The sequence below is a fragment of the Panthera pardus genome, unplaced genomic scaffold, assembly GCF_024362965.1.
Source record: "Panthera pardus isolate Hobbes unplaced genomic scaffold, ASM2436296v1 HiC_scaffold_22, whole genome shotgun sequence".
NCBI lineage: Eukaryota > Metazoa > Chordata > Mammalia > Carnivora > Felidae > Panthera > Panthera pardus.
The window spans coordinates 29583969-29611937 of NW_026526788.1; the positions used below are offsets into that span (position 1 = coordinate 29583969).

The 27969-nt window shown below is 40.2% G+C and overlaps 1 protein-coding gene across 1 annotated transcript; it reads left to right on the top strand.

Annotated features, from left to right (window-relative positions):
• Positions 1–114: 114 nt before the first annotated feature.
• DDX21 (DExD-box helicase 21) lies at positions 115–27940 on the top strand. Its single transcript, XM_019444369.2, has 15 exons — positions 115–279; positions 2382–2819; positions 5134–5209; positions 6122–6300; positions 7739–7856; positions 11170–11355; positions 12460–12605; positions 13427–13576; positions 13964–14125; positions 15864–15983; positions 17047–17120; positions 20437–20596; positions 21425–21559; positions 24292–24336; positions 25151–27940. The coding sequence occupies exons 1-15, from the start codon at positions 193–195 to the stop codon at positions 25418–25420; spliced, it is 2346 nt and encodes a 781-aa protein (XP_019299914.1). The 5' UTR covers positions 115–192; the 3' UTR covers positions 25421–27940.
• The last annotated feature ends 29 nt before the right edge of the window (positions 27941–27969 follow it).

The window sequence follows — 27969 nt, forward strand, 5'->3', positions numbered from 1 at the left end:
CTCGCAGCCAGCGGGAGCACCACAAGCTCTAGCGCTACCGCGTGGGTCGTGGCGTCTCTGGGACTTTCTGCTTCCGCAGGAAATGCTTTGCTTCCGGAAGTGACGAAAGTGGGTGGGCTAAATGGGTAGTACTGTCTCTTCCTCTCCACGCGGTGGAACTGACTGGTCGGCCTCAGTTGCTTGTGCTGAAAGATGCCGGGGAAACTCCTTAGTGACGTGGATTTGGACTCAGACACGGCCATGGAAAAACTGGAGACACCGCGAAAGCAGAATGCGAAGGTGCCATCGGGGGCTGAGGGTCCTAGGGTGCTGAGAGGAGTGGGGTACAGGATGGGCGGGGGTCCGGCTAAGGACCCCGTGGCGCACACGCGGATCCGGCGCGTCCGGAGCCCGGCCGTGGGGCGCCGGGGAGCTGTGCCGCCGACGGGCGCAGGCGGACCGGAGCTGGGGTGAGCACCGCTCCCATGTGGTTCTGGAGTCTGGGCGCCCCGCACCTGGTGCGCAGTTCACGGTTGGGCCCCACGTTGCTGGCTCAGGCTCAGACCTGACCGGGTTTGAGCGTGCGCGGAGGGAATTGTCAGTCCTGGAAGAGACTGAAGCTTTAGCCTAGACTGGCCACACCTCAAACCCACCTGCACATGTGGGCGGCGTGAGCAGTGACATTTTACTGTAGTAGTACGGGAAATACAGTTTGTTTTTCGGTAAGCAACCTTTAGAAGATGAAGTAATTCAGTTCGGCTTAAGGTCTATTGACCAGATTTCCCGTGGAAATGTAACGTGTTGTGGTGCTAACGGCACACAGTGTTTTTGATAGAGGCCAGCAGTGTGTAGTGGTCTTAAGTTACCTTGATACCTGTCTGCCTCTTTACTGTTACTTCCTTAGTGATTTCACTTGTGACTGGGTGTCTGTTCTGAAATAAGGTCAGTCAGTGAGAGCAAACATTGTCCCTGAATTTGTATCCTACATGATTTAGAATTTCCTTTCCTTGGCTGTTTATGGGCCTTTTTGATGGGGAGCTTTTACAACAGCAATATTTTGGCGTTGTAGGAAGCCGAGGGAGCACAGACTTGTCCCCACAGGTGGGGAGGAAGTGGTCCTGGTTTGCCTGCTCGGCGTCAGTGAAGGTATTCAGTTGTGGGATGGTCAAGTGAAGAGGGACGCGGCCAAACTCCGTTACATTCCAAGAGAGGCCACTGAGTTAGGAAATCCTCTTACTTAGTGGAGCGAAGGGATGAAAGAACTGAAATCTTGTGGGGAGACCAGATTATTTTTCAGATGTCTGAAAGATGATCATGTGGGAAAGATCACCCTCATCTGTGATTTGAGAGTGGAGGCGGGGCCTGAAGTTTCAGGGAGGCTGATTTCAGCTAAATGTTCTAGTCTTCATATTTCTGTGATTGGCCTTTCAGAAAGGTTTTTTTTTTTTTTTTAATTTTTTTTTTTTTTAGCGTTTATTTATTTTTGAGACAGAGAGAGACAGAGCATGAACGGGGGAGGGTCAGAGAGAGGGAGACACAGAATCTGAAACAGGCTCCAGGCTCAGAGCTGTCAACACAGAGCCCGACGCGGGGCTCAAACTCACGGAACGTGAGATCATGACCTGAGCCACCCAGGCGCCCCTCAGAAAGGTTTTAACAGAGGCTAAGCACCTATTTGATTTCAGTAATATTAAGTAATTAACTTTCAGGAATAGGAAAAGTTGGAAAAGGTCACACATTTCAGGTAGGAGCCATAGTCTGATTTGGCTTTGAGGTTTCACCCATCCCATTTCCTAGTAACTTATGCTTTTTTTTCCTCTTTAAATTAGATCATCTTTTTTTTGTTATCGCGTGGGGTGATAGATTGTGGGATTTTATAGCTTTTTGGTTCATAAAGTGTCTCTGTAAATTCATTTGCACTTGTCACATAGCCAAGACAGATATTATGAATTCTAGCAGAGAAAGAAATCCGCTTAATACTGTCCATCTGTGGACATATGTGGCCTTATTGCTCTATTAGAATTAAATTAAACTGTACTTGATCACTTTCTGTAGTTGTACCTCTTGACGACTCTTGGAGCATCCCATAAGAAACCCCAAATCCCTTATGAAAACTTGATTTTACAACTTGTTCAACCAACATGAATTAAATAGTTGCCAAGAGGCATTCTCTTCTGAGCTCATGAAGTCATTGATATACAATGTACTTATTTCCATATAACTAAGAAATGGTACTAAAAAACATAGTGTTTTGTCTTATTGAAAGGAGAAGGTACAGACGTTGAAAAATGCCCCAAGATTGTGTTCTTCATAATTACATGATCTTGAAATAATCGAGAATTGATGCATCATACAAATGTATACATGCTTTGCTCAGTAGTTTGTATTTTTTAATTTCTTAGAAGGGTAAAAAAGAGAAGCCAAAGTCTAATAAGACTGAAGAGGCAACAGAAGTAAAGGAAGAAACTATTTCCCCCAAAGCCAAAAAAATTAAAAAGAAAGCCGAGTCTTCTGAGATTGATATGAATTCTCCTAAATCCAAAAAGGCAAAAAAGAAAGAGGAGCCATCTCAGGATGACATTATTTCTCCTAAAACCAAAAGTGTGAAGAAACCAAAGGAGTCCTTTGAAAAGAAAGTTGTTTCTCCTAAAACCAAAAAAGTAATGAAAAGTGAGGAGCCTTCTGAAGAAGAAATAGGTGCTCCTAAGCCAAAGAAGATGAAAAAAGAAAAGGAAATGAATGGAGACATTGGAGAGAAAAGCCCCAAACTGAAGAATGGATTCCCTCATTCTGGACCTGTCTCTAACTCCAGTGAAGAAAGTAACAGTGAATTAGAGCAGGTAAAGTTGCATTTTCATACATAGAGTGTATCTTTCATTGTGGTTTCAAATAAATAAGTAGGTAATTGCTACCTAGAGGCAACAGAAGCAGGAGAAAATTTGATGTGTTGACACTTTATGGGGGGTCCCTTGAGCTGCATGCTGCCTGCAGTCAGGGTAAGACTTCATCTTAAAAATAGCTTAAAGTTAGAATGTTTCCTTTGCAAAGAAACAGGCCTATTTAAGTTTAGGGAATGTCTTCTCTCCACGTCTGCTTATTTGCAAGTCAGAAATTAAAAGGAGAGATTATAGTTATGCAGATAGGCCCTAGCTTCCCTCTGAGGGGTTTCACCAAAAAATCTTAATTAGTAGAGCTACTGAAAAGGATTTTGTTTGATTTTGCGTAAGTTTTTGTTTGGCCATTAACTCAAGTTGAACCCGATGATTGGATGTCCACTTGGAAGTAGTTCTGTTACCTTTCAGAAACTCAGTCATCAAAGAAATCCTAATTCTAATAATTTTCTGTTTGCCATAGGTCATAATCAACATTTAAATTTTTTTTCCTTGGTTCATATCCAGGTGCCCCTCAAAATAAATAGGTAAATAAATAAATATTTTTCCTGATTATAAATAAGTGATTTACAGAATTAGGAAAATATAGAAATTTGGGGCGCCTGGATGGCATCTGACTTTGGCTCAGGTTCTGATCTTAATGGTTCTGTAGGTTTGAGCCCCAGGTCAGACTCTGTGCTGACGGTTCAGAGCCTGAAGCCTGTTTCTGATTCTGTGTTTCCCTCTCCTGCTGCCCCTTCCCCACTTGCTGTCTCTCTCTCAAAATAATAAAAAACATAAAAACATTTTGTTTGCTAAAAACAAAAAGTTCCCTAGAATTTCAGCATTCATTAATTCAGTAAATATTAAATACTCATTAGGTATAGAGGTAACCTGTTGTTGAATGCTGTTTCTTTACAGTACTTTATATATATATATTTATATATATACGTATATATATATGTATATATATATACGTATATATATGTGTATATATATATATGTATATATATATATACACACACACATATATATATACATATATATGTATATGTAACTATTTTTTATCAGATTAGGATTGTACTATATGCAGTCTTGTCTCCTGCCTTTCCACTTTTATTTAAACATTATATTCTATTTTTTTAATGTTTACTTTTTGAGAAAAAGAAAAAGAGCGTGAGCGGGGGAGGGGCAGAGAGAGAGGGAGACACAGAATCCGAAGCAGGCTTGAGGCTCTGAGCTATCAGCACACAGTCTGGTGGGGGCTTGAACCCATGAACCGCGAGATCATGACCTTAGCCGAAGTCGGCGCTTAACCGACTGAGCCACCCAGGCACCCCTAAATAATAAATATTTTCATTGGTTCCATAATCCATTATATAAATGTTTAGAAAATCACTTAATTCCTGTATTGAGCATTTAAATTTTTTACTATCAAATAATGCCACAGTGACCACTTTGTCGTAAATGTTTGTTTCTTATTTTCTGTGAATATATGTGAAAGATGTGGCTATGCAAAAGGGTTAATGACCTGTTCGGCAGTATAGTAGTCCCCCCTCATCTGATGTTTTTCTTTCTGGGGTTTCAATTGCCCCCTGTCAACCACGTTCAAGAGTAAATGATTCTCCTCCTGACACATTGTCAGAAGGACAGTAGTAGCCTGATGCTGCATCACAATGCCTACGTCATTCACCTCACTTCATGTCATCACATAGGCATTTTATCAATCCTGTATCATCACAAGAAGTAGGAGTGCAGTACAGGAAGATATTTAGAGAGAGACCACATTTGCATAATTTTTATCATGATCTGTTGTTATAATTGTTCCAGTTTATTATTAGTTATTGTCATTAGTTTGTTACTGTGCCTAATTTATAAGTTAAACTTTATCTTGGGTATGTGTGCATAGTAGAAAACCGTATATTTAAGGTTCTGTACTATTCAGGTATCCACTAGGGGTCTCCCCTGTGGATAATGGAGGACTCCTATATATTGGTATGGCATGGCAACAGAATAGTTCTTAGTTGAGACTGAATCTGCCTTTACTAGCCACACGTAGTATATCTACAGTATATATTTGCATTTTCCTTTTGTTAGGGTTTTATAGATGATTATGATTTCCTTTTTGGATCTTAATTTACCTACCAGAGTTTCTCTGTCTTTGTGGTTGATTTAGAAGAGATGTTTTCAAATAGGTTCTTTTGTTTCTTTCTCAGAAGGCGTCTCTGTGACTACCTGTGGGATTAAAGTTACTGATTTCTTTCTGTGGCCCTTTACTTGATAGGAAATACCTGTGGAACAAAAAGAAGGAGCTTTCTCTAATTTTCCCATATCTGAAGAGACCATTAAACTTCTCAAAGGTAATATTTTGGAGCTATTGTATAATGTTACTATATATTATTTGGAAGCACTCCACTATTTTTGTTGAGATGAAGGACAATATGTGGAACCACATAATAACTTAGATCTGTATATATAGTATAGGACCATACTGGTGATAGCTTTGCTCTCTTAAATAGGTGACTAAATTTTATTCAAACCAATGTATATATTCAGAAGTGTGAGGACTGATTGTTCTGGTACAAATAAATGGTTCATGCCATTTATTTGTATGGTTCGTATTTTCTTTGTTATTCTCTCCCACTTCGTGAGGCATCTCTTCATAATACCAACTTGACTCAGAACTCAGCCTAGCGGTGTGCCTCTGAACAAACTAGGTAGTCACATGTGTGGGTAGGTGTTTTCTGAATCAGGTGTGGCATAGTCTGGACTGCAAATCCAGATTTGGGGCTTCTGTTGACCTATGGATGAGATTACACAACAAGTAACTAATAAATTTCTAAAAAAAAATGTTTGCTATAATTTGGTACTTTAATTTTTTTTTTTATTTTTTAGAGAGTGCAAGAGTAGGGGAGGGAGGCAGAGGGAGAGAGAGAGAGAGAGAGAGACAGACAGACAGACACAGTCTCAAGCAGGCTCCATGCTAAGCACGGAGCCTGATGTGGGGCTCAATCCCAGGACACTGGGATCGTGATCTGAGCCAAAATCAAGTTGGACGCTCAACCAGCTGAGCCACCCAGGCACCCCTAATTTGGTGCTTTAAAGTTTGTTGATATTTTTCAGTCAAGCAGATTCTTCACTACCAGAATACATTGGAGCCTGACTTTGTAGATATTGACAAGAAAGTAGAATTCTTTAATTCTCTAGGACCAGAAACGTGGCTGGGATTTTAAGAACTACAATGTCAGGTAACATGGTAAATTTGTTCACAGGCCGTGGGGTGACCTTTCTGTTTCCGATACAAGCAAAGACATTTCACCATGTCTATAGTGGAAAGGACTTAATTGCACAGGCACGGACAGGAACCGGGAAGACCTTCTCCTTTGCCATCCCTTTGATTGAGAAACTTCAGGGAGAACTACAAGACCGGAAAAGAGGCCGTGCTCCTCGGGTAACTATCTTTAACATAGACCTCAGGGGCTCCAAATCTGTAGTATAGTTTTTTACTGGGTTCTCCTTAAAGTGTTTTTTCCTTTTCCTTTCCTTTCCTTTTTTTTTTTTGTATCTTGAGATCTTTATTTGAAGCTAAAGCAGGACTATTCTCTTAAGATCGTTGGCCACAAACCTGTGTATTTAAATATTGTAATCTGCCCCATGGTTGTGACTGCCTGTATTATTAATGCTCTTTGTGTTCCCTTCAAACTATTAGATGCCCCTGCAGCTCACAGGTTTGATCAAGTGTCTGGCCATTTTTGCCTAGATGGAGAAAGCAGTTTTAAGTAGAGATGCATGAGTAGAAGGAGGGGTACTCAAAGAGGTGAAGAGGCCAAGCTTCCTTGTCAGGGTGGTGCTCATCAGGTTCATTTCTGGAGAAACTGGCATTTGACAAACCTTAACCTCACTGAAATGCCTATGTGGTCATCATGGTTATGGGTTCTTGTGCTTGACTTTCTGGCCCTGCCTCATTTGTTTACTGGCCTTCCAGTGTCCATACTCACCCCTCATTAATTCATTGTTTATTGCTGTAAACAAATGCAGCATTAAACAAATGAATTATTCCAGCACTTGGAGTTATTCCAGCCTACACGTAGTGGATGTTCAGTAAATATCTGTTGGGTGAATGTATCTGATGAATTAGTGAACATTGTTCTTAAGTCACACTTGTTTCATGCTGTTACCCTACTTAAGGATCTGTAGTAGTTTCACGTTTTATGTCTTGTTGGGTCAAACTCCGACTGCTCCGGGATTCAAAGCCCCTCACCATGTTGGTCCTGCCTTAACTTGTCTTTGTTCTACTTTAAGTTTACTGTAATGTAGAGGTTCAGTCGACAGGTTTTGGAGCCCAGCTGTTTGAATTTAAATCCAGGCTTTGCTTCTTAGCCTTTTGGTTCAAAATCTTGTGTGTGTTTACTATAGGTACAGTTGTCAGGTAGGTCAGTAACTTGTGAGAATTACAGAAGAATGTGTAGTAAGTGTGTAGTAGAGCCTGAGACAGTAAAAGCTCAAAGATTAGCTAATGTTGTTATCCTCAGTGGTGTTACTCCTTGCTCGAGTTGTTGCTTTTCCTGGAATGGTTTTTTTTAGTAACACCTCCACGAAACTCCTCACTTCCTCCAGCCTACTCCGGGCAGCCCTCCTGGAGCACCACATGTTTGAGCATCTACTTCTCTTCTGATTGGTAGGATCACAAACTTTTCTTCTGAGTAGATTTGTCAGGGACTGTATTACATTTATGATCCTTCCCCACATGAAACTATGTTGCAAAGCACATAATAGATGTTTTGAAAATACTTGGTAGGATGAGTTGAACCTTCTGATGAATTTCAAATTTGTTAAGAAACAAGTACTTCACGATACTTTGAATTCAATGATTAGTTTTTGCTTTTCAGGTACTGGTTCTTGCACCCACAAGGGAGTTGGCCAATCAAGTAAGCAGAGACTTCAGTGACATCACAAGAAAGCTGGCAGTGGCTTGTTTTTATGGTGGAACTCCCTATGGAGGTCAAAGTAAGTAAATCGAAAAGTGAGGGAAGGAAAATGCCAACCATTGTTGGGTGCCCTGGTAGGCTTTCTCTGACCTTGACATCTGTCTTTACCTGGTTTAGTCATTTATAGTTTTCTTTTGTCATCATTGTTTTTAAAAAAGTTTTTTTTAACATTTGTTTGTTTTTGAGACAGAGACAGAGCGTGAGTAGGGGAGGGGCAGAGAGAGAGGCAGATACAGCACCAGGCTCCAGGCTCTGAGCTGTCAGCATAGAGCCCAATGCGGGACTCGAACTCACCAGCCATGAGATCATGACCTGAGCTGAAGTCGGACGCTCAACCAACACCATGCAGGCGCCCCTCTTTCGTCATTACTGTTTAAAGATGGTCAAGAACATCGTCCTGCATAATGATGCGTAAAATCCTGTATATAGTTCTTTGGAGTTTTGTGTTATTTGCCTATGTTTATCTAAAGGAGGCTACAAAGGTATCTTACTGAACCCAAGAGGATAGAGTCCAGGGGGCTCTTAGAACTAGAAGGTCATGATTCAGAGTTACTCTTTTTATCTGTCAAAGAGGATGGATCTGGCTGTTTTGGGGTCTTTGTTTCTTTCTTGCCGTAGGCGGGCCTTCCTCTGAGCCTAGGGGCCAAATGTTGCAGGCCCCTATTGTAGGATTCCGTTACTTAACCAGTTCAAGACCTGGAAGCTTTATTAGGTAGAGCAGATAATATAATTCAGGAAGGGATTTAAGGCATTAAAAATGTTAGTATTGGCATGTAATGCTTGTGACTATTTCTTTCCAGCTTTGATTGAGTGAACTAGGCTTTGGCATCAGAAAAGTGTATGTTTGAATTTAGACTCTGCTCACAGTGTGATTTGAAGTTCAGGGTGCTTGATTTTTCGTTTGCTTGTGTGAAAAAATAAGTTTACTGAATTCACCCTGCCAGGGGTGTTATGAGGATTGAATTGGAGAATGTAGAGTGCCTGGTGAGACCCCTAGACTGCAAGAGCAGTTCAGTAAAAAATTGCATTATTAACCACCTCACCTCATTATACTGAATTCCATTTTCTTGACCATCTCTGTGCCTTCTGGGAATACTTACCCTTCTACCCTGTCTCATTCTTTCTATACCTGATTACCCAACTGTGTATACAGTTCTTTCTTCCTTTTTTTTTTTTTTTTAAATTATTTTAAAATTTACATCCAAGTTAGCATATAGTGCAACAATGATTTCAGGAGTAGATTCCTTAATGCCCCTTACCCATTTAGCCCATCCCCCCTCCCATAACCCCTCCAGCAACCCTCTGTTTGTCCTCTATGTTTAAGAATCTCTTATGTTTTGTTTTTATATTATTTTTGCTTCCCTTCCCTTAGTTCGTCTATTTTGTATCTTAAATTCCTCATATGAGTAAAGTCCTATGATGTTTGTCTTTCTCTGACTAATTTTGCTTAACATAGTACCCTCTAGTTCCATCGACATAGTTGCAAATGGCAAGATTTCATTCTTTCTGATTGCTGAGTAATACTCCATTGTATATATATACACCGCATCTTTATCCATTCATCCGTCGATGGACATTTGGGCTCTTTCCATACTTTGGCTATTGTTGATAGTGCTGCTATAAATATCGGGGTGCATGTGCCCCTTCGAAACAGCATACCTGTATCCCTTGGATAAATACCTACCAGTGCAATTGCTGGCTCCTAGGGTAGTTCTATTTTTAATTTTTTGAGGAAGCTCCATACTGTTCAGAGTGGCTGCACCAGCTTGTATTCCCACCAGCAATGCAAAAGAGATCCTCTTTCTCTGCATCCTCGCCAACATCTGTTGTTGCCTGAGTTGTTTATGTTAGTCATTCTGACAGGAGTGAGGTGATAATCTCATTGTGGTTTTGATTTATATGTCCCTGATGATGATGTTGAGCATTTTTTTCATGTGTCTCTTGGCCATCTGGATGTCGTCTTTGGAGAAGTGTCTATTCATGTCTTTTGCCCATTTTTTCACTGGATTATTTGTATTTTGGCTGTTGAGTTTGCTAGGTTCTTTATAGATTTTGGATACTAACCCTTTATCTGATATGTCATTTGCAAATATCTTCTCCAGTTCCATCGGTTGTCTTTTAGTTTTGCTGATTGTTTCCTTTGCCATGCAGAAGTTTTTTATTTTGATGAGGTCCCAAGAGTTCATTTTTGCTTTTGTTTTCCTTGCCTCTGGAGACGTGTTGAGTAAGAAGTTGCTGCGGTCGAGGTCAAAGAGGTTTTTGCCTGCTTTCTCCTCGAGAATTTTGATGGCTTCCTGTCTTACATTTAAGTTTTTCATCCATTTTGAGTTTATTTTCGTGTATGGTGTAAGAAAGTGGTCCAGGTTCATTTTTCTGCATATCGCTGTTCAGTTTTCCCAGCACCATTTGCTGAAGAGACTGTCTTTACTCCATTGGATACTCTTTCCCGCTTTGTCAAAGATTAGTTGGCCATAAGTTTGTGGGTCCATTTCTGGGTTCTCTGTTCTGTTCCATTGATCTGAGTGTCTGTTCTTGTGCCCATACCGTACCGTCTTGATGATTACAGCTTTGTAATGCAGCTTGAAGTCTGCGATTGTGATGCCTCCAGCTTCGGTTTTCTCTTTCAGGATTGCTTTGGCTATGCGGGTCTTTTCTGGTTCCATACAAATTTTAGGATTGTTTATTCTAGCTCTGTGAAGAATGCTGGGTTATTTTGATAGAGATTGCTTGTATTTCTTTAAGATTCTCATTCTAGGGGCACTGGGGTGGTTCAGTCACTTGGGTGACCAACTGTTGATTTCAGCTCAGGTCATGATCTCATGGTTTGTGGGATTGAGCCCCACGTTGGGCTCTGCTCTGAGAGTGTGGAGCCTGCTTGAGGTTCTCTCTGCTCCTCCCCACTCGTGCTCTCTTGCTCTTTCTTTCTCTCTGTTTCTCTCTCTCTCTCTCTCTCTCTCTCTCTCTCTCTCCCCTCTCTCTCTCTCTCCCCCCCCCCCTCCCTTTCTCCCTCCCTGTCTCCTTCAAAATAAATAAACTTAAAGAAAAAAAAGATTCTCATTCTCAGTTTGTGTGTGAAACCTTGACACTTTGTGTTACCAAGGAAGTCCTTCTTTCCTGGTGCTTCCATCTCCCACTGGTGCATTTTTCTGGACTGTCACTTCTTATCTGTTCTTCCCACTAGATTCAGGAGTGCCTTGAGTATCTTTATCTTTGATACTTAGCATATTACCTTGTATTGTAGTTAACATTTTAGAATAAAAATATATTTAATTGGTACCTGAGACTAATAAAAGGGTTTAAAACCTAGTATATCTTATTGATGTTTTTTATAGTTGAACGCATGCGGAATGGGATTGATATCCTGGTTGGGACCCCAGGTCGTATCAAAGACCACCTGCAGAATGGCAAGCTAGATCTCACCAAACTTAAGCATGTTGTCCTGGATGAAGTTGACCAGATGTTAGATATGGGGTTTGCTGATCAAGTGGAAGAGATTTTAAGTGTGGCATACAAGAAAGGTAAGCTCCAAATTCAAGGAAGTGATAAAAGGATTACAGCAAGGGTGGTGATTAAGTGGTCTTCTAAGAGTTAAATGAAGCCTTAAATTGGGGGATGATTTATTTTATTTAGGAAACTTAAATTAAAAAAAAAAACAAAACCATGATTTATCACATAATAATGGGGAACGTAAAAGATAAAAGAAGAAAATTTGATACTCTGCCAGCTTGGCGTGTTTTGCTTTTGGTCTATTTCTTCCTGACTCTGTAGTATTGTTGCATATGTGTGTGTGTTAATTATAATCTTATCATGCATATAAAAATTTGGCATTACACTCCATGAAGAGGTTTTGCCATGATTTAATTCCATCTGTGTATTTTGATTTTTAGATAATACAAATAATTCTGCCTATAGACGTTTGTATGCAAATAGCTTCCTTCACGCCTCAGTATTTGGAATTTATTTTTTAGGGTAGATGTCCAGAAATGAAGTTACTGAGTTGAAAGTTATAAATAGTTCATGTTTCTCGATGTACATTGTCAAGTTGCTCTCCAAAAGGGCTCTACTTATTTACTCCACCATTTGAAATACTGTATGAAAATGCAGTGTTATTCAAAGAGCAAACTAAAAAAAGGGGGCTGGGTGGGGCTAGGGAAGTATTTTAGTACCTGACCTCAAAGAATGAATAGACTGGAATTCTAAACTCAAAATACTCAGGAAATGCTAGAGAGTATAGACGAATATAGAATCTAATCTGTGTTGGTGTTTATTGTAGGTTATTTACTTAGTGATCTAAACGAGGTGGTTACTGGTCTTGATGAACAGGTGTTTTCCAGGTGACAGGTCTCATAATGGACAGATTTCCTTCGTGGTTCATAAAGGCCAGGGTCAGAAAGCAAAATAATTTTAAAGTACCTTTGGTATTTCAGGTCTCCTTTACCTAAATTACATAGGAAGTATTTCTTTGCCCATTAGGAATCTTTGTGTCTTTCATTTCTGTGTCATCAGTGCCTGGCTTGGCCTCAGGTGGTTGCTGTTGCATGTTGATTGGGGAAGAACTGGGTGAGGTGGAGTACTGTGTAGGCTTATTTGGGTTATTCATACTGACTTTTTTCCCCCCAAAGATTCGGAAGACAATCCCCAAACATTGCTTTTTTCTGCAACCTGCCCTCATTGGGTATATAACGTTGCTAAGAAATACATGAGATCTACATATGAACAGGTGGACCTCATTGGTAAAAAGACTCAGAAAACGGCAATAACTGTGGAGGTAAATGATTTATTCAGTTAGAATTTTGTATATCATTTTTTCCCTGTCTAATAATATTAAGACTGGAAAATACAAACTGTTTTTCCAGATAAATACTAAATCCATGTGAGGAGCCAAGTAAAGATCTATTTCTGTTTGTGTTGTGTGTGGTTATCTGTGTTCTCTAAGTTTCATTATCTGGTAGTCTGATTTCAAAATCTTTCGGAATCTGTCTGAATTTTGTAAATAGAAAGAAATTACACTAGAATTGATTGACTTTTTTTTTTTTTTTAATATTATGTTTTTAAGTTGTCTCTACACAAAATGTGGGGCTTGAACGCACAATCCCAAGAGTTGCATGCTCTACCAATTGAGCCAGCCAGGTGCCCCAACACCTAGAATTTAAACACTCGAGGGCAGCAGAGATATCTAGTACTTTGTTTTGAAGCTGTTTTCATTTTAGGGCCCAGCACCTAGAATTCCTTTCACCCAAGGAATAGACATGCACGCTGACTAATCGCAGTTTTAAGTGGATGAAAGGACAAAAAAAATACTGAAATTTTTCTCTGGTCAATTACTTGGTTTCCTGTAGGAATCAAGGGAATGGCATTTCTTCTTTTGTTTTCCTGGTTAGTTCAGAAAACAGAGGAACCAGATGCTCTTTGGAGAAAGGGGAATGGCTCTCTGTGTTAATGAGTTTGGGTTTTTTTCTCTACACAGTGGTGGCAGCAGTCTGCTCTAGTCCATATTAAACAATTGCTTCTAGCACCGCTAGTGTTGAGCAGGTGATTTCAGGTTCCAGGTGGGCTTTACTAAATAGATCTTTTTTCCACTCCTATAAGCACCTGGCTATCAAGTGCCACTGGACTCAGAGGGCAGCAGTTATTGGGGATGTGATCCGAGTATATAGTGGTTTTCACGGGCGCACTATCATCTTCTGCGAGACCAAGAAAGAAGCCCAGGAGTTGTCACAGAATGTGTCCATAAAGCAGGTTGGTTCTTCCCCCTTTTTCCTGTAGGGAGGAAGCATCTTTCAACTGATAGACCCCATTAACATTTTAGAGTTCACCTGATCTGACAGTCTCCTCTCACAGATGAGGAAACAGTGTCTCAAACCCAAGGTTACACTGACAAAGTAGGTTTGATCAGTCTGTCTAGTGTTTTTTACCTAGTAAATATAGCTGGACACAGTTGATCTAATGACCAAGGAGTAGAAAAAATTTGAGGCTTGTCCGTGTGAGGCATATGTTTTTCCCTTGACGTTATTTTCAGCAGAACTATCACCAAAATCCGAATGTCCTTACAGGCCTGATTTGTTGTGTTAAAAGTAGCTGGATTGTTGGATCTGGTGTTCTTATGCCAGTTTATTTCTTTGGCAGGACGCCCAGTCATTACATGGAGATATTCCTCAGAAGCAGAGAGAAATCACTCTGAAAGGTTTTAGAAATGGTGATTTTGGAGTTTTGGTTGCAACCAATGTTGCTGCTCGTGGGTTAGACATCCCTGAGGTTGATCTGGTTGTACAGAGTTCTCCACCAAAGGTAAGTGTTCTATACTACAGTTTTGTTTTGTTTTGGTTTGGTTTTTGGGGAGAGAGGATACTAACACAAATTGGAAGTTGTATGGTCTAGTTTCATGTGGTTAGTAATAGCTGTCTCTTTTGAGTGCTAGGAAGCTGTGGTGATTTTTAAAACAAACCTCTTCTGAGGTCCTTCTCTCAGAACTGATAGTTGAGTGGAAGTGTGGTCAGTGGCCAGAGGCTGGGAAGATTGTTTCTTGTTGAAGGGAATTTTGGTTGGCTCGTGCGGGTAGTGCAGTTGTGAACTGGGCTTTGAAGATGGGTAGGACTCCGGCGGGGTGAGGGCAGCATAAACCCATGAACTACAGGATAAAGAAGGGAAAAAAGACCTGTGATTAATAGCCTCTGTGGGTGATGAGAACCTCTTAGGGAGGGGGCCGAAGCATCAGGTTATGTGGTATGAACAGTGCTTCCTGTCAGTAAAAGTTGGTCTGAAGGAGCCTGCTCTGCTCCCATCACTTCAAATGTGAGGACCCCCACAAATTGGCAGATTCCTCAGGATTAAAGGTTGTTTTACAATGATAGAAAAAATACCTGATTACTGTGAAGTCACCAGTTCTTACAAAGGAAGTGTTGTTTAAGGGAGTCTGTAGAACTGTGCTGTCCAATTTGATGGCTACAGCTATGTGTAGCTGTTCAGCACTGGAAACAGTCTGAATTGACATGTGTGTTCTAAATGTAATATACACATTGGGGTTTTGTTTATGTTTTAAACTTTGTATTATGTACTCTGGATTTTGAAGACATACAAAAAAAAGAATGTAAAATATCTCAGTGATCTGGTTTTTTTTTTTTTTTTTTTTAATTTTTCTCTCCCCCACTTTATTTATTTTATTTTTTTTAAACGTTTATTTATTTTTGAGACAGAGAGAGACAGAGCATGAACGGGGGAGGGTCAGAGAGAGAGGAAGACACAGAATCTGAAACGGGCTCCAGGCTCTGAGCTGTCAGCACAGAGCCCAACGCGGGGCTCGAACTCACAGACCTCGAGATCATGACCTGAGCCGAAGTCGGACGCTTAACCGACTGAGCCACCCAGGCACCCCTCAGTGATCTGTTTTTTTATGTGGATAGTATATTGATAGTATATAGGCCTTATGTTTAGATACTTTTAGATATATTGAGTTAAAGAAGATCTATCATTAAGTTTTTTTTTTTTTTTTTTATAGCTTTTTAGTGGGTTACTACAAAGTTGAAGATTGAAATTACTTACGTGGTTCTGTAGTACAGTACTATTTAGATGATGCTTTTTTCAGATTTGCCCATAGGATAGGAACTGCTATTCTAGAGATTTTTTTAAAAATGGTCACAGTTCTTTAATTTAAATTGAAGTGCTAAAGAACCGCACACTCTGGGTGTAGATTAAAACCACCACACTTGGGGCGCCTGGGTGGCGCAGTCGGTTAAGCGTCCGACTTCAGCCAGGTCACGATCTCGCGGCCCGTGAGTTCGAGCCCCGCGTCAGGCTCTGGGCTGATGGCTCGGAGCCTGGAGCCTGTTTCCGATTCTGTGTCTCCCTCTCTCTCTGCCCCTCCCCCGTTCATGCTCTGTCTCTCTCTGTCCCAAAAATAAATAAAAAACGTTGAAAAAAAATTAAAAAAAAAAAAACAAAAAACAAACCACCACACTTGCCTCTGCATAGACCACTCAGGTCTTTGTCTCGTTTTGTTCGGTGTCACTCATGTCTCTTACTTCAATAGGATGTGGAATCCTACATTCATCGTTCTGGAAGGACGGGCAGAGCTGGAAGGACGGGGATTTGCATCTGCTTTTATCAGCACAAGGAAGAATATCAGTTGGCACAAGTGGAGCAAAAAGCGGTAAAACTATGTTCTTAGCTTTTCATTCAGCAAATGTTGAATTCTAAAGTCAGTCTTTGTTTTTTGTTATTCGATTTTTATTAATTTTAAGTTTTTATTTCTAGCATGTTGCCATAACTGAAAGCTTATTTAGGTACATGTTGTTTTACACATTGTACTATAACATAAAGCCCATTTTGAATGAAATAAGTTTGCATTTGAAAGCAGTGGTTTTGTTTTTATATTTACAATTACATGGGTTATTTTTATGTTTGAAAGGCAGTTTTCAGACAATGATAACATGAACACATCCCAAATATTTAAGCATAGATTAGGGGGTTATAGGAATTACTTAAAAACCAAAAGGATAAATTTAAAATGGAGAGAGGAGACTGATTTTTCTGACAGATTAATCTCTCCCCATATCCAGACTTATGGAGGAGAGGAGCACTTTACAGTGCACAAAGCAAGCACTCCCCGGCCAGGGTGGTTGTCATTAATAGCAGTGATTGGCATATGCCTTGAGAATGATGTGATGAGACAGCATTCATCTCTGGTTTTCTTCCCCCAAATCCATAATCTCAGTCTTGAGCACGCAAAGAACCCGAGGCAGCCTCACAGTGAGGGACAGAATTCTATAAAATACTTTGCCAGCACTCCTTAAAACTATCAAGGTCATGAAAAATCAGGAAAGGCAGAAACTGCCAGAGATCAGAGTAGACTAAGAAGATATGATCACTGAATGTAACGTGTCACTGGAACAGAATAAGGGTATTTGGGGAAAAACTAGTGAAATTCCATTAACTCTGGAGTTCAGTTAATAGTAATGCTGCAGTGTTGGTTTCTTGCCTGTGGCAAACGTACCATAGTACTAATAATAGGGAAATTCGGTGCCTAGTGTACAGGAACTCTGGGTACTATATTTGCAACTTTTCTGTAAGCCTAAAACCATTCTAAAATTAAAAGTTTATCTTTTAAATGTGTAATAAGTATGTTTGGTAATATAAAAAATTAGAGAATTTAATCTCAGTGAAAACAATTGATGGCCATATTGTATATTAAACTATGGTTCTTTTTCTTGTAGGGAATTAAATTTAAACGAATAGGTGTTCCTTCTGCAACGGAGATAATAAAAGCTTCCAGCAAAGATGCCATCAGGTATGTTCCCTACCCACTGCTACGTCTGTTGTAGTGCTTGTTCCATTTACTGCCTAGCTTTGTGCAGAAATGAGATTTGGCTATCGGATTTATGTATTGACAACTTACAACCTATTTGTTATAAAAATAGACTGTGCTTCAGTAAAATTTTACAAAACAAAACTCCTAATTTGTATTTATCCCTACCCAATCCTGTTCACCAGAAGAAACCATTATTAATAGTTTGGTTTGTCTTGGGCGTTTTAAGGAACCGTATCTTAGATACAGTATGGGCACTTACCGTGTGGAGATTGATTAGATTGGGTCACAAGATTATACTTCACATCATCATCAATCTAGTTCCTCAACTGGTGGGAATGAATTGATTATTTCTTTAAGTTACTCCGAGATGGTGAGGATTAGATTAACTAACAGTGTTTGTCACTGGAGGTGCTACTGGCATTGGGGGCAAGAGAATTATTTCGTGGGATTGTGCTACAAATTGATGGATAGTTAGTTGTTTAGCCTCTCTGGCTATGCGGTGTATGCTGGGGGGCGAGTGGGTTGGCATTACGAAAACCAGAAGGTCCTGACTATTTTCCAAACGTTTCCAAATGGTGGCCTACATTCTCTGCTTAAGAGAACCACTGAATCTGGGGGAGCCTGGGTGACTCGGTTGGGTGTCCGGCTTCAGCTCAGGTCATTAGAGCCCTGTGTTGTGCTCTGTGCTGACAGCTCAGAGCCTGGAGCCTGCTTCAGATTCTGTGTCTCCCTCCCTCTCTCTCTCTCTCTCTCTCTACACCTCCCCCACTCACACTCTCTCTCTTCTTCAAAAATAAATAAACTTAAAAAATTAAAAAAAAAAACAACCCACTGAATCTGAGGGGCACCTGGGTGTCTTAGTTGGTTGAGCATCTGACTTCGGCTCAGATCATGATCTCATGGTTCGTGGGTTCAAGCCCTGCATCAGGTTCTATGCCAACAGTGCAGAGCCTGCTTGAGATTCTTGCTCTTTCCTCTCTCTCTCCTGCTCCTGCTTTCTTTCTCTCCTTTGACCTTCCCCTGCTCCTGTTTTTTTTTTTTTCTCTCTCAGAATAAATAAAACTTAAAAAAAATTTTTTTCAGAGTTTATTTAGAGCATGTGCACTCTGTCTCTCAAATAAGTAAACATTTTTTATAAATAGAACTCTGTGATCAAAGGAAATGCTTTGTGTTACCATATTAATTAATGGCTCAGTAAAGTTCTCCAAATGAAAATAATTTAACTCAGTAATTTTCAAATTTTTTTTTAGCATGGCATACTTTCAGTATTCTGTAGACAAGGTTCCCTATGACACCACTTAAGGAAATTTGGGATTAGATGGCCAGGAAAGAGAAAAGAGGACAAGCTGGTGGTGTATGTAGGATGTCCTGTAAAGGGGCAGTCTTGCTGAAAGAGGCTGCCTCGGGTGGCCTTGTTCATTTGTGTCCTTTTGAAGATGTGACGTTTATTATCACCAAGATAATAGTGATTCTCTAACAAGTGTGTAGTCTCATAAAAAGTCCTTATCATTTTTAACCTGATTTAGAAGTCTTTTTTCCTTTTTATTGCAGAATGGAGGGGCCTCTGGGTGGCTCAATTGGTTGAGCATCTAACTCATGATTTCTGCTGAGGTCGTGATCCCAGGGTCCTGGGATTGAGCCCCACATCGGGGTCCATGCTGAGTGTGGAGCTTAAGATTCTCTCTCTCCCTCTGTTCCTCTACCCTGCTTGGGTGCGTGCACGCTCTTTCTCCCTCTCTCTAAAACTAAAAAAAAAAAAAGTTAAAAAAGGGGCGCCTGGGTGGCTCAGTCGGTTGAGCGTCCGACTTTGGCTCAGGTCACGAACTCATGGTTTGTGAGTTCGAGCCTCACGTCGGGCTCTGTGCTGATAGCTCAGAGCCTGGAGCCTGCTTCTGATTCTGTGTCTCCCTCTCTCTCTGCCCCTCCCCCGCTCATGCTCTGTCTCTCTCTGTCTCTCTGTCTCTGTCTCTCTCTCTCTGTCAAAAATAAATATTAAAAAAATAATAATTAAAAAAAAGTTAAAAAAAGAATGGAGATAGCTATAGTATTTTTTGATCCGTAAAGTAGCATATGCTTATTATTGTAAGAATTGTTCAGGGGCACCTGGGTGGCTCAGTCAGTTAAGCATTGGACTTTGGCTCAGGTCACGATCTCACGTGTTTGAGATCTCATGGGTTTGAGCCCCATATTGGGCTCTGCACTGACAGTGAGGAGCCGGCTTGGAATTCTCTCTCCCCCTCTTTCTCTGCCCCTCCCCACTCATGCTTTCTATGAAAATAAATAAATAAATTTTAAAAAGAAAAGAAATGTTCAACATCTTTAATATCACTTTCAGTAGCAGCATGGAATTCCATTATATCTGTCTCATGGTTTATTTAACCAGTCCCATTTTCTTACATGTTTTGTACCCTTTAAAAAAATTTTTTGTTAATGTTTAGTTTTGTGAAAGAGAGAGTCCACGTGCCTAAGCAGGGGAGGGGCATAGAGATAGAGGGAGACCCAGAATCCAAAGCAGTCTTCAGGCTCAGAACTGTCAGCATAATGCCGGGTGTGGGGCTGAACTCACAAACCATGAGATCAAGACCTAGGCCAAAGTCAGTATACTTTTTCTATATCATAAATAACACTGTGGTGAACATCTTGATATTTGTTCTGTTATTTCCTTGGGATAAAACTTTGTTTAATTAATTTTAGAGAGCATGCGAGCAGGGGAGAGGGGCAGAGAGAATCTTAAGCAGGCTCCATGCTCAGCGCAGAGCCTGACACAGGACTTGAAATCATGACCTAAGCAGAAATCAAGACTCGGATGCTTAACCAAGTGAGCCACCCAGGTGCCCCAGAATGAAACTTTTTTTAATTTGATAGTAAAATCAAATTAGATGTAATCAAAGGGATGGCTTTCTTTCTTTTATCTTTTAATTAATTTATCTCTTTTGAGAGAGGGAGAGGGAGTATAAGCAGGGGAGGGGCAAGGAGAGAGAGAATCCCAAGCAGGCTCCACAATGTCAGTGCAGAGCCCGACATGGGGCTTGATCTCACAAACTGAGATTATTATCTGACCCGAAATCAAGAGTTGGATGCTTAACTGACTGAGCCACCCAGGCACCCTAAGGAATGGATTTATTTTTACAGAAATGTGGTGATTATACATATACATTACATCAAAGTGATGTGTGTTAGATATATAAAAGATTTGGTTTGGAAGTTACTGATTTATCTTGAGATGCTGTTGTCTTGAAAATGAAATATGTCAGCTCTTTCTTTCTCCTAACAAATATACTCAATCACACCATAGGCTTTTGGATTCTGTGCCTCCTACTGCCATTGGTCACTTCAAGCAGTCAGCTGAGAAACTGATAGAGGAGAAGGGAGCCGTGGAAGCCTTAGCAGCAGCACTGGCCCATATTTCAGGTGCCACGTCAGTAGACCAGCGCTCTTTGATCAACTCAGATGCGGTAAGGCTTCCTGTCGAACTCTGACACTTGGGGTAATTTTGAGTTTGAGCAGGATTTAAAAGGGTTCAGTTAGACTTCCCAATTGTTTTAACTTTTGTCTGAAGGTAGGTATATATATATATATATATATATATATATATATATATATATATATATATATATATATAAACAAATCCCATGGAGAAAGAAAGTAGATTACTCATTTCCACTGTCTCAGTTGGGGGCAATGACATTGACTGCTAATGGGCATGTGGTTTATTTTTTGCGTAATTAAACATTTTGGAATTTTAGTTAGTGGTGATGGTTGAAACCTTGTGAATATACTGAAAACCCGTGAATTGTATACTTTAAAATGGTGTACGATATGGTATGTGAATTGTATGTCAGTTTTTTTAATCCTCCAAAGAAAACCTCAACCACATAAAGACATAAAAGCATATGATACATTTGGTCAGTATACCTAGAAACTTAAGGTATATGCATTTTTTCCTTTTTTTTTTAATTGAAATTTTTGAGACAATTGTAGGTTTACATGTAGTTTTAAGAGGTAACACGGAGAGATTCCTTTGTACACTTTGTCCAGTTTCCCTTAGTGGTATCATTTTGCAAAACTATAATGTTACAACTGGGGTACTAACATTGGCACAAACCGTCAGTCTTGTTCAGAGTTCCCAGTCTTACTTGTACTAATTTATGTGATTGTGTTGGGAGAGTGGTGTATGCTTTTAGGAGGAACTTTTCCAGAAATAGTTTAGAAACATGAGGGCAATTTTTTTTATCAGTTAGGTTTGTTTTTGAGACTAATTTTGTTCCCCTTTTTTCTCTAAGGGCTTTGTGACCATGATCTTACGATGCTCAATTGAAATGCCAAACATTAGTTATGCTTGGAAAGAACTTAAAGAGCAGCTGGGCGAAGAAATTGATTCCAAAGTGAAGGGAATGGTTTTTCTCAAAGGAAAGCAGGTAAGTAATGTTGTGACCCTGCTTTGGTTCAGTAGCTTAATGTGGACAATAAAACACCAAATGTAGGCTTCTCCCTGTGGTGTGGGGATGGTGCATCTTTTTGCTCTGTATATAGTCTTCGCTAGGCGATGTCATCCCTGACCCTCAGTTGCCACTTAGTGATGGACAACTACCTCATCTGGTATCTTTAGCCTGAACTATCTGCGTGCAGTGCCGGACATGAAGTCCCAGCTGCTTCCCTGACATTTCTTCTCAGATGGGGTTATAAACAACATGAAATTATTCAAAATTGAATTCAGAATCTTTAATTCAAACCTAAAATTTTAATTAAAAAAATTTTTTTTTAATGTTTGTTTATTTTTGAGAGATAGAGACACAGAGTGTGAAAATGGGGGAGGGGCAGAGAGAGAGGGAGACACAGAATCTGAAGCAGGCTCCAGGCTCCAAGCTATCAGCACAGAGCCCGACGCGGGGCTCAGACTCATGAACTGCGAGATCATGACCTGAGTGAAGTCGGACGCTTAACCAACTGAGCCACCCAGGCGCCCCGAAAACTAAAATTTTAAATCTTGCCTTCCAAACCTGGTGTTCTTTCTTCTGAGTCTTGCTGTCAGTTAATGGTAGACCAGCACAGCAGTTCTCAAACTGTTTGGTCTCATGACCCTTTTACATTCTTAATGAATGGTGAGAGTACCAAAAAGCTTTTGTTTGTGTGGGTTGTATCTATTAGTGTTTACTGTGTTAGAAATGAAAACTGGAATTCGAAAACCAAAGAATACCGTTCTATTTGCCATCAGAGCTGTGGTAGCATCACGGGTAAATGGTGTCCGGGAAACTCCACTGTGTGCTTATGAGAGCGTGAGAGTGGAAAGGACACATATTTTAGTATTAGGAAAATTGTTTTGACTTTGTGGAACCTCCGCAAAAGATCTCAGGTTTCCCGGGGGGCGTAGACTGTACTTTGTAAACCACTTGCTTAGAGAACCAGATCTGGTTTATCGTCACCTCGCTGCATGTCTGTGTTTACTTCCTTAAGGAACTCCACATACAGTATGGGTTACAGTCTCAGCTTTCACATGGCGGATGAGTCTTCACAAGCAGGCTCCTGCTCCCCTTACTGCCTCCTCACTGCTAGTACCTCCACTCCAGCAGTGCCAAGTACACCTTGCTTTCTGTCATTCTAAGTGGCTCAACCCGGTGTTCATAGTATTTTTTTTTTCCTCCACGTTATTTGTGGTGTGGCTTAACCTTGAGTCTCCCTGTGAAGCTTTCCCTGGCCATACAGTAGAGTCGGGGGCACCATATCCATACTTCAGGGTTTTTAGGGCGTGCCTTTATTCAGGCAAATTTTATCTTGCTGGGCTTGCTTATTGACTGAGAGCCTCGAAGCCTATGATGTACTCAAGGGCAAAAACGATTTTTTAGTTATCTTTATACTTCAGTGAGTGGCTGGTGTTAAATACGTAATAATTTTGTGAATGATGATCCCCACAAGTGGCAAAATCCATCAGTACCTGATGCGACCTGTGGTTATGGTTGGGTGGGTTGTTGGGTGGAAGTGGGGTGTTCCTCATAAAATGTTGCAGTTAAAGATAGCTAGGGAAGAGGAGTGCCTGTGTCCGTTGCGGGGGTGGTTCTAACTACATTTGTGGAAACCAAGAAATAGGATCTCCTTAACTGGAGGTGATGGCACTGCTATGGTCCTATAAAGTGTTTATTTTTGTATTTTTAATATATATTTTTAAGTTTACTTATTTTTAGAGACAGAAAGACCAGGGGAGGGCCAGAAAGAGAGGGAGAGAGAAAATCCCAAGCAGACTCCACGCTGTCAGCCCAGAGTCCAATGCGGGGGTCGATCCCATGAACCGTGAGGTCGTGACCTGAGCTGGAATCAAAAGTTGGACGCTCAACCAACTGAGGCACCCAGGCGCCTGTATTTTTTTGTTTAAAAAGAAATATTTATTTTGTGAGAGAGAGCATGCGTGCGTGCAGGGCTGGGGGGGAAGGGAGGGAGAGAGAGAGAGAGAGGAGAGAGAGAGAGAGAGAGAGAATGAATGAATGAATCCTAAGCAGGCATCATGCTGTCATCACAGAGGCCGGAACTCAGAAACCTGTGACATTATGACCTCAGCTGAAATCCAGAGTCAGGCATTTAACCAACTGAGCCACCCAGGTGCCCCAAAAGTGCTATAAAAACCTTTTTATTAGAGCAAGGTGAATTGTGAAAACCTAGAAAATTAACAATGGAAAATCATTTAGTTTTCTACTTTTAGTTAGGTCATCCTGAATAGTAGACACTTTTTCTTACAGAAAGCAGTGTATTTTAATGTAGACCATTGGTTTTGGGGCCATACTGAAAAGATGTTTAAAACCTGCTCTATTTCCCAGCTGGGGGCCTTTGACTTAGCCTCTCCAAACCTCTGTTTCTTCAGCTCTAAAATGTAGCTAATAGCTACTTGAGGAATTAGCAGTCTGATAGCCAAGAATGATCTCTAGCCAGTTCTAAATCATTTTGACTCCCTTTTTAAAGTATCCTTGGGTTTTTGCTGTTGTGCTTTTGGGAGGTATGATATGTGTTGGCATTGGTTGAAAGTCCCATCTAAAATTCATACCTGGAGGGTTTTTTTTGGTTTTGTTTTTGAATATAATTTTGAATATTATATGGTCTTTTGGAGCACACTGACAATTGTGGTGAAAGGCTGAATTAACTTGGCATTTGTTTTGATTTCCAGGGGGTTTGCTTTGATGTCCCTACTGCAGCAGTAACAGAAATACAGGTATTCTTTCTCTTGGATTTTGAAGTTAACATTTAAGTTATAAAACGTTCATTATTGAAAACACAGAATAATGGAAAAGGAATCAACAGCTCTAGTTCCTTTACTAAAAGACAATTAAGAGTTAATGAAGTTTAGTATTTTTTTTCTCCTAGCCTTTTTATTCATATATTTTTCTTATTCAGCCTGTTTTCCTTCTTTCCTTTATCTATAGAGTTATGAACAGTATCTAGCTTTTTCCTCCTGTGTATGTTGTATGGGGTTTACATAGACACCTTGAATTGCTCTATCTTCATTTAGTACTGCTGTGAGATACGGGTTTGTGGTATATTTGCATGTTTTACTACCTGACAGCTGGGGATACAGACACTTAACAGACTCAGCCACCCAGGCGCCCTGAAGGTTGTATTATTTTTAACCAGTGACCTTTTATTTATTCTTATTTTTTTATTTTATTAAAGAAAGCTTTTTTTTGATGCTTATTTATTTTTGAGAGAGAGAAAGAGAGCAGGGAAGGGGCAGAGAGGGAGGGAGACAGAGAATTCCAAGCAGGCTTCGCGCTTGTCAGCTCACAGCCTGATGCGGGACTCGAATTCCCAAACCGCAAGAGCATGACCTGAGCTGAAATCAAGAATTGGATGCTTAACTGATTGAGCTACCCAGGTGCCCCTAACCAGTGACCTTTTAAATTTTAAACACTTAGGTTATCAATCTGGTTTTTCTTTAGAGAAAGGGCAAAAATACTGTCTTTCTCATGCTTTTTAAAATCAAGTTCAATAAAAATCAGAGCAGGTAAAATAATACTATCTCTCCACAGGAGAAATGGCATGATTCACGTCGCTGGCAGCTATCTGTGGCCACGGAGCAACCAGAGCTAGAAGGACCACGGGAAGGATATCGAGGCTTCAGGGGACAGCGGGAAGGCAGTCGAGGCTTCAGGGGACAGCGAGAAGGAAACAGAAACTTCAGGGGACAACGGGAAGGAAATCGAAGCTTCAGAGGACAGCGATCAGGAGGTGGCAACAAAAGTAACAGATTCCAAAACAAAGGCCAGAAGCGGAGTTTCAGTAAAGCATTTGGGCAGTAATTTCAAATAGAGGATTCATATGGCAACATGGAACTGAACACTGATTTTCCTATGAAGTTAAAAGCACATGTGTTTCCTTCTTGACCACTTGCCTTGTCCCCATCTCTTCCAGAGAGACAAGCTTCATGGAAATTATTTCCATCTGATGATTATCACTTGTAACTATTGCTGTTTCTGTATTAGGTTTCTCTTTTGAAAAGATGTATGAATTCGTAATATTTTTATTCTGATGCATTGTCTGTAGGTTATAAGACCAAGTCAAGCATGTATTTGCCCATACTTTTTAAGTTGAGGTGTGTCTCTGTATTTAAATAGTGTCCTTCCCTGAATACCTATGGGGAACGCAGCAGTCTCTGGAGAGGCACTCTGAGCAGTCGAGGCTTACCTGTAATTGGCATTCTTCAGCCACCTGCCTAACAGTGACTCACGTGGTCCCGTAACATGTCCTCTGAGAAATAGTACTGAGCAATGTTTTGAAGCAATATTTCAAAATTGCTGGGATGCAATACATTTTATGCCAGCATGTGCTCTAGATTTGAAGAACAGTGATAAATTTGATGGGAGACATTATGTAGATTAGCCATCAGTATGTACATTTTGATACATTTTTAACTCTTCAATGTAAGCTGAATTCATGCTTCAGGAATTCTTCACAGATTTTATCTATTTATGTATATATAAAGAAGTATTTTAATAAAAAACAAGTGTCTTTAAGGAATTCCAAATGTATAAGGTGGCCCTGTAACTTTCTTTGTAAGTAAGGAGGCTGAATAATAGGTGCTTGATGATAATGTACTCTACTTCCTGTTGGAAGATTAACATTATTTACCAAGAAGGAATTAAGGGAGTGGGGGGCAGAGATTTGCATTGATGACAAGAGTCAGGAAATCCACTGAAAATATTTTTTACATGCGAGAAAGAAACATTCATCTCAAGAGCAAAGAAAGGAACAAGTGAAAATACATGAAAAGCATTCTTTTCATGGTAAACAACAGGTCATTAATGTTTCTAGAAATTGACTTCTAATGGGTAAACTGGAGTTTTAGGTAGAATGATCCAATGGTTTCTCAGAGTAGGCGCCTAGTTCCTATAGTCACAGTATAGGATCTATTTCTGTTAGACTGCTATTCCATTGAAAGGTTTTAGCTGCTTAGAGACTTCCTTTTAAGATAATCTGTGTATGGTTATTTTTGGTTGTAGCTTTGAGGGAACTGACAAATTTTATATAGCCCCTGGTCAGGTAACTCTGTGAGTTCTCAAATATTACTTCTCTGGGAAACTTTCTGCATGGTGCAGGGGCTTAAGAGTGGCATTGTTTTCTTGCCTTAATTCCTAGAAATTCTGGACTGGGACTCTCAGGGAATAAACTCTGATAGGAGAAGTTAAAATACATGGCCTGTCTTGTTTTCATTTGATTATTTTTGAACAATTGAAGTCTTTCTAAGCCCTGGTTTCTTTTGCTCCATCAGATCTCTTTATCTAACTGCATTTTACTCTATCATCTTGCAGTAAGGGGTTCAGATAGCCAGCTCAACTCTTTAAATGAAATTAAAAAAAAAAAAAATTTAACATTTATTTATTTTTGAGAGACAGAGAGAGAGCATGAGCAGGGAGGGGGCAGAGAGGGAGACACAGAATAGCAGGCTCCAGGCTCTGAGCTGTCAGCACAGAGCCTGGCACAGGGCTCGAACTCAGGGACCACAAGATCATGACCTGAGTCAAAGTCGGATGTTTAACCGACTGAGCCACCCAGGCACCCTGCCAGCTCAACTCTTTGATGCTTGAGGCAATGTGTCCTTTCTCTGTTTGGACTTCAGTTGTGTCCTTCAGTCCTAACTGGATGTTTCTGTGTTCTCAGCAATTATCTTGGCTTTTATTTCTTGATCCTCTTGTCAGTTTTACCATTTTCCTCCCATTCCTCATGGCTTCCATCAAGCCACAGGAGAAGGTGTTTGATAACAGACGACTCATGTGTCTTGTAGATTATAATTTATTAGATTTCAATTTTGCTCAAAATACTGAGCATATTTTAATAACAACCAAAGTATTTGATCAAGCAGATTCAAAGGACACAGTACCTGTCCTTTAGGGAAGAGCAGTTAAATCCTTGATGTGGATTAGCCCACAGAAAAATAATCAGGCATAAATCAAGAGTAAGGGGGAAGTTTAGTGGGAATTGCACTTGACACAACTTAATTTTATGGAAAACATGGCTGTTTTCAACAAATGAAGCTAAAGTTTCTCCTGGATCCCAGAATTCAAACCGTATTTGTAAATATATAATTCAGCTGTTTGATTTAAATGGGCTTGTTAGGCTGGGAAATGTTACAGTTTTTACTATTTTCTACAGAGAAAATATTTTCCAATGTATCAGACTCAATGAACTTTTAAAATACAATCCATTTTTACATTGGAGTTATCTGTGCAGCAGTTTCTTTACAATTGTACATAAAATGCTGTAAGTTAATGTATAAAATACTGCTTTATGCCAGAATAAAAATACTAGTATTTACTATTTAAGTTTTTGGTGGCTTTTTTCCTAAAAATGA

What these genes read in the sequence shown, in the direction of transcription:
- DDX21 (XM_019444369.2), top strand. Translation starts at nt 193, where the DNA reads ATGCCGGGGAAACTCCTTAGTGACGTGGATTTGGACTCAGACACGGCC. An exon ending in CACAAGTGGAGCAAAAAGCG is followed by an intron (nt 15,984 to 17,046) that starts GTAAAACTATGT and finishes TTTTTCTTGTAG; the next exon opens with GGAATTAAATTTAAACGAAT. An exon ending in CTTTGATCAACTCAGATGCG is followed by an intron (nt 20,597 to 21,424) that starts GTAAGGCTTCCT and finishes TTTTTCTCTAAG; the next exon opens with GGCTTTGTGACCATGATCTT.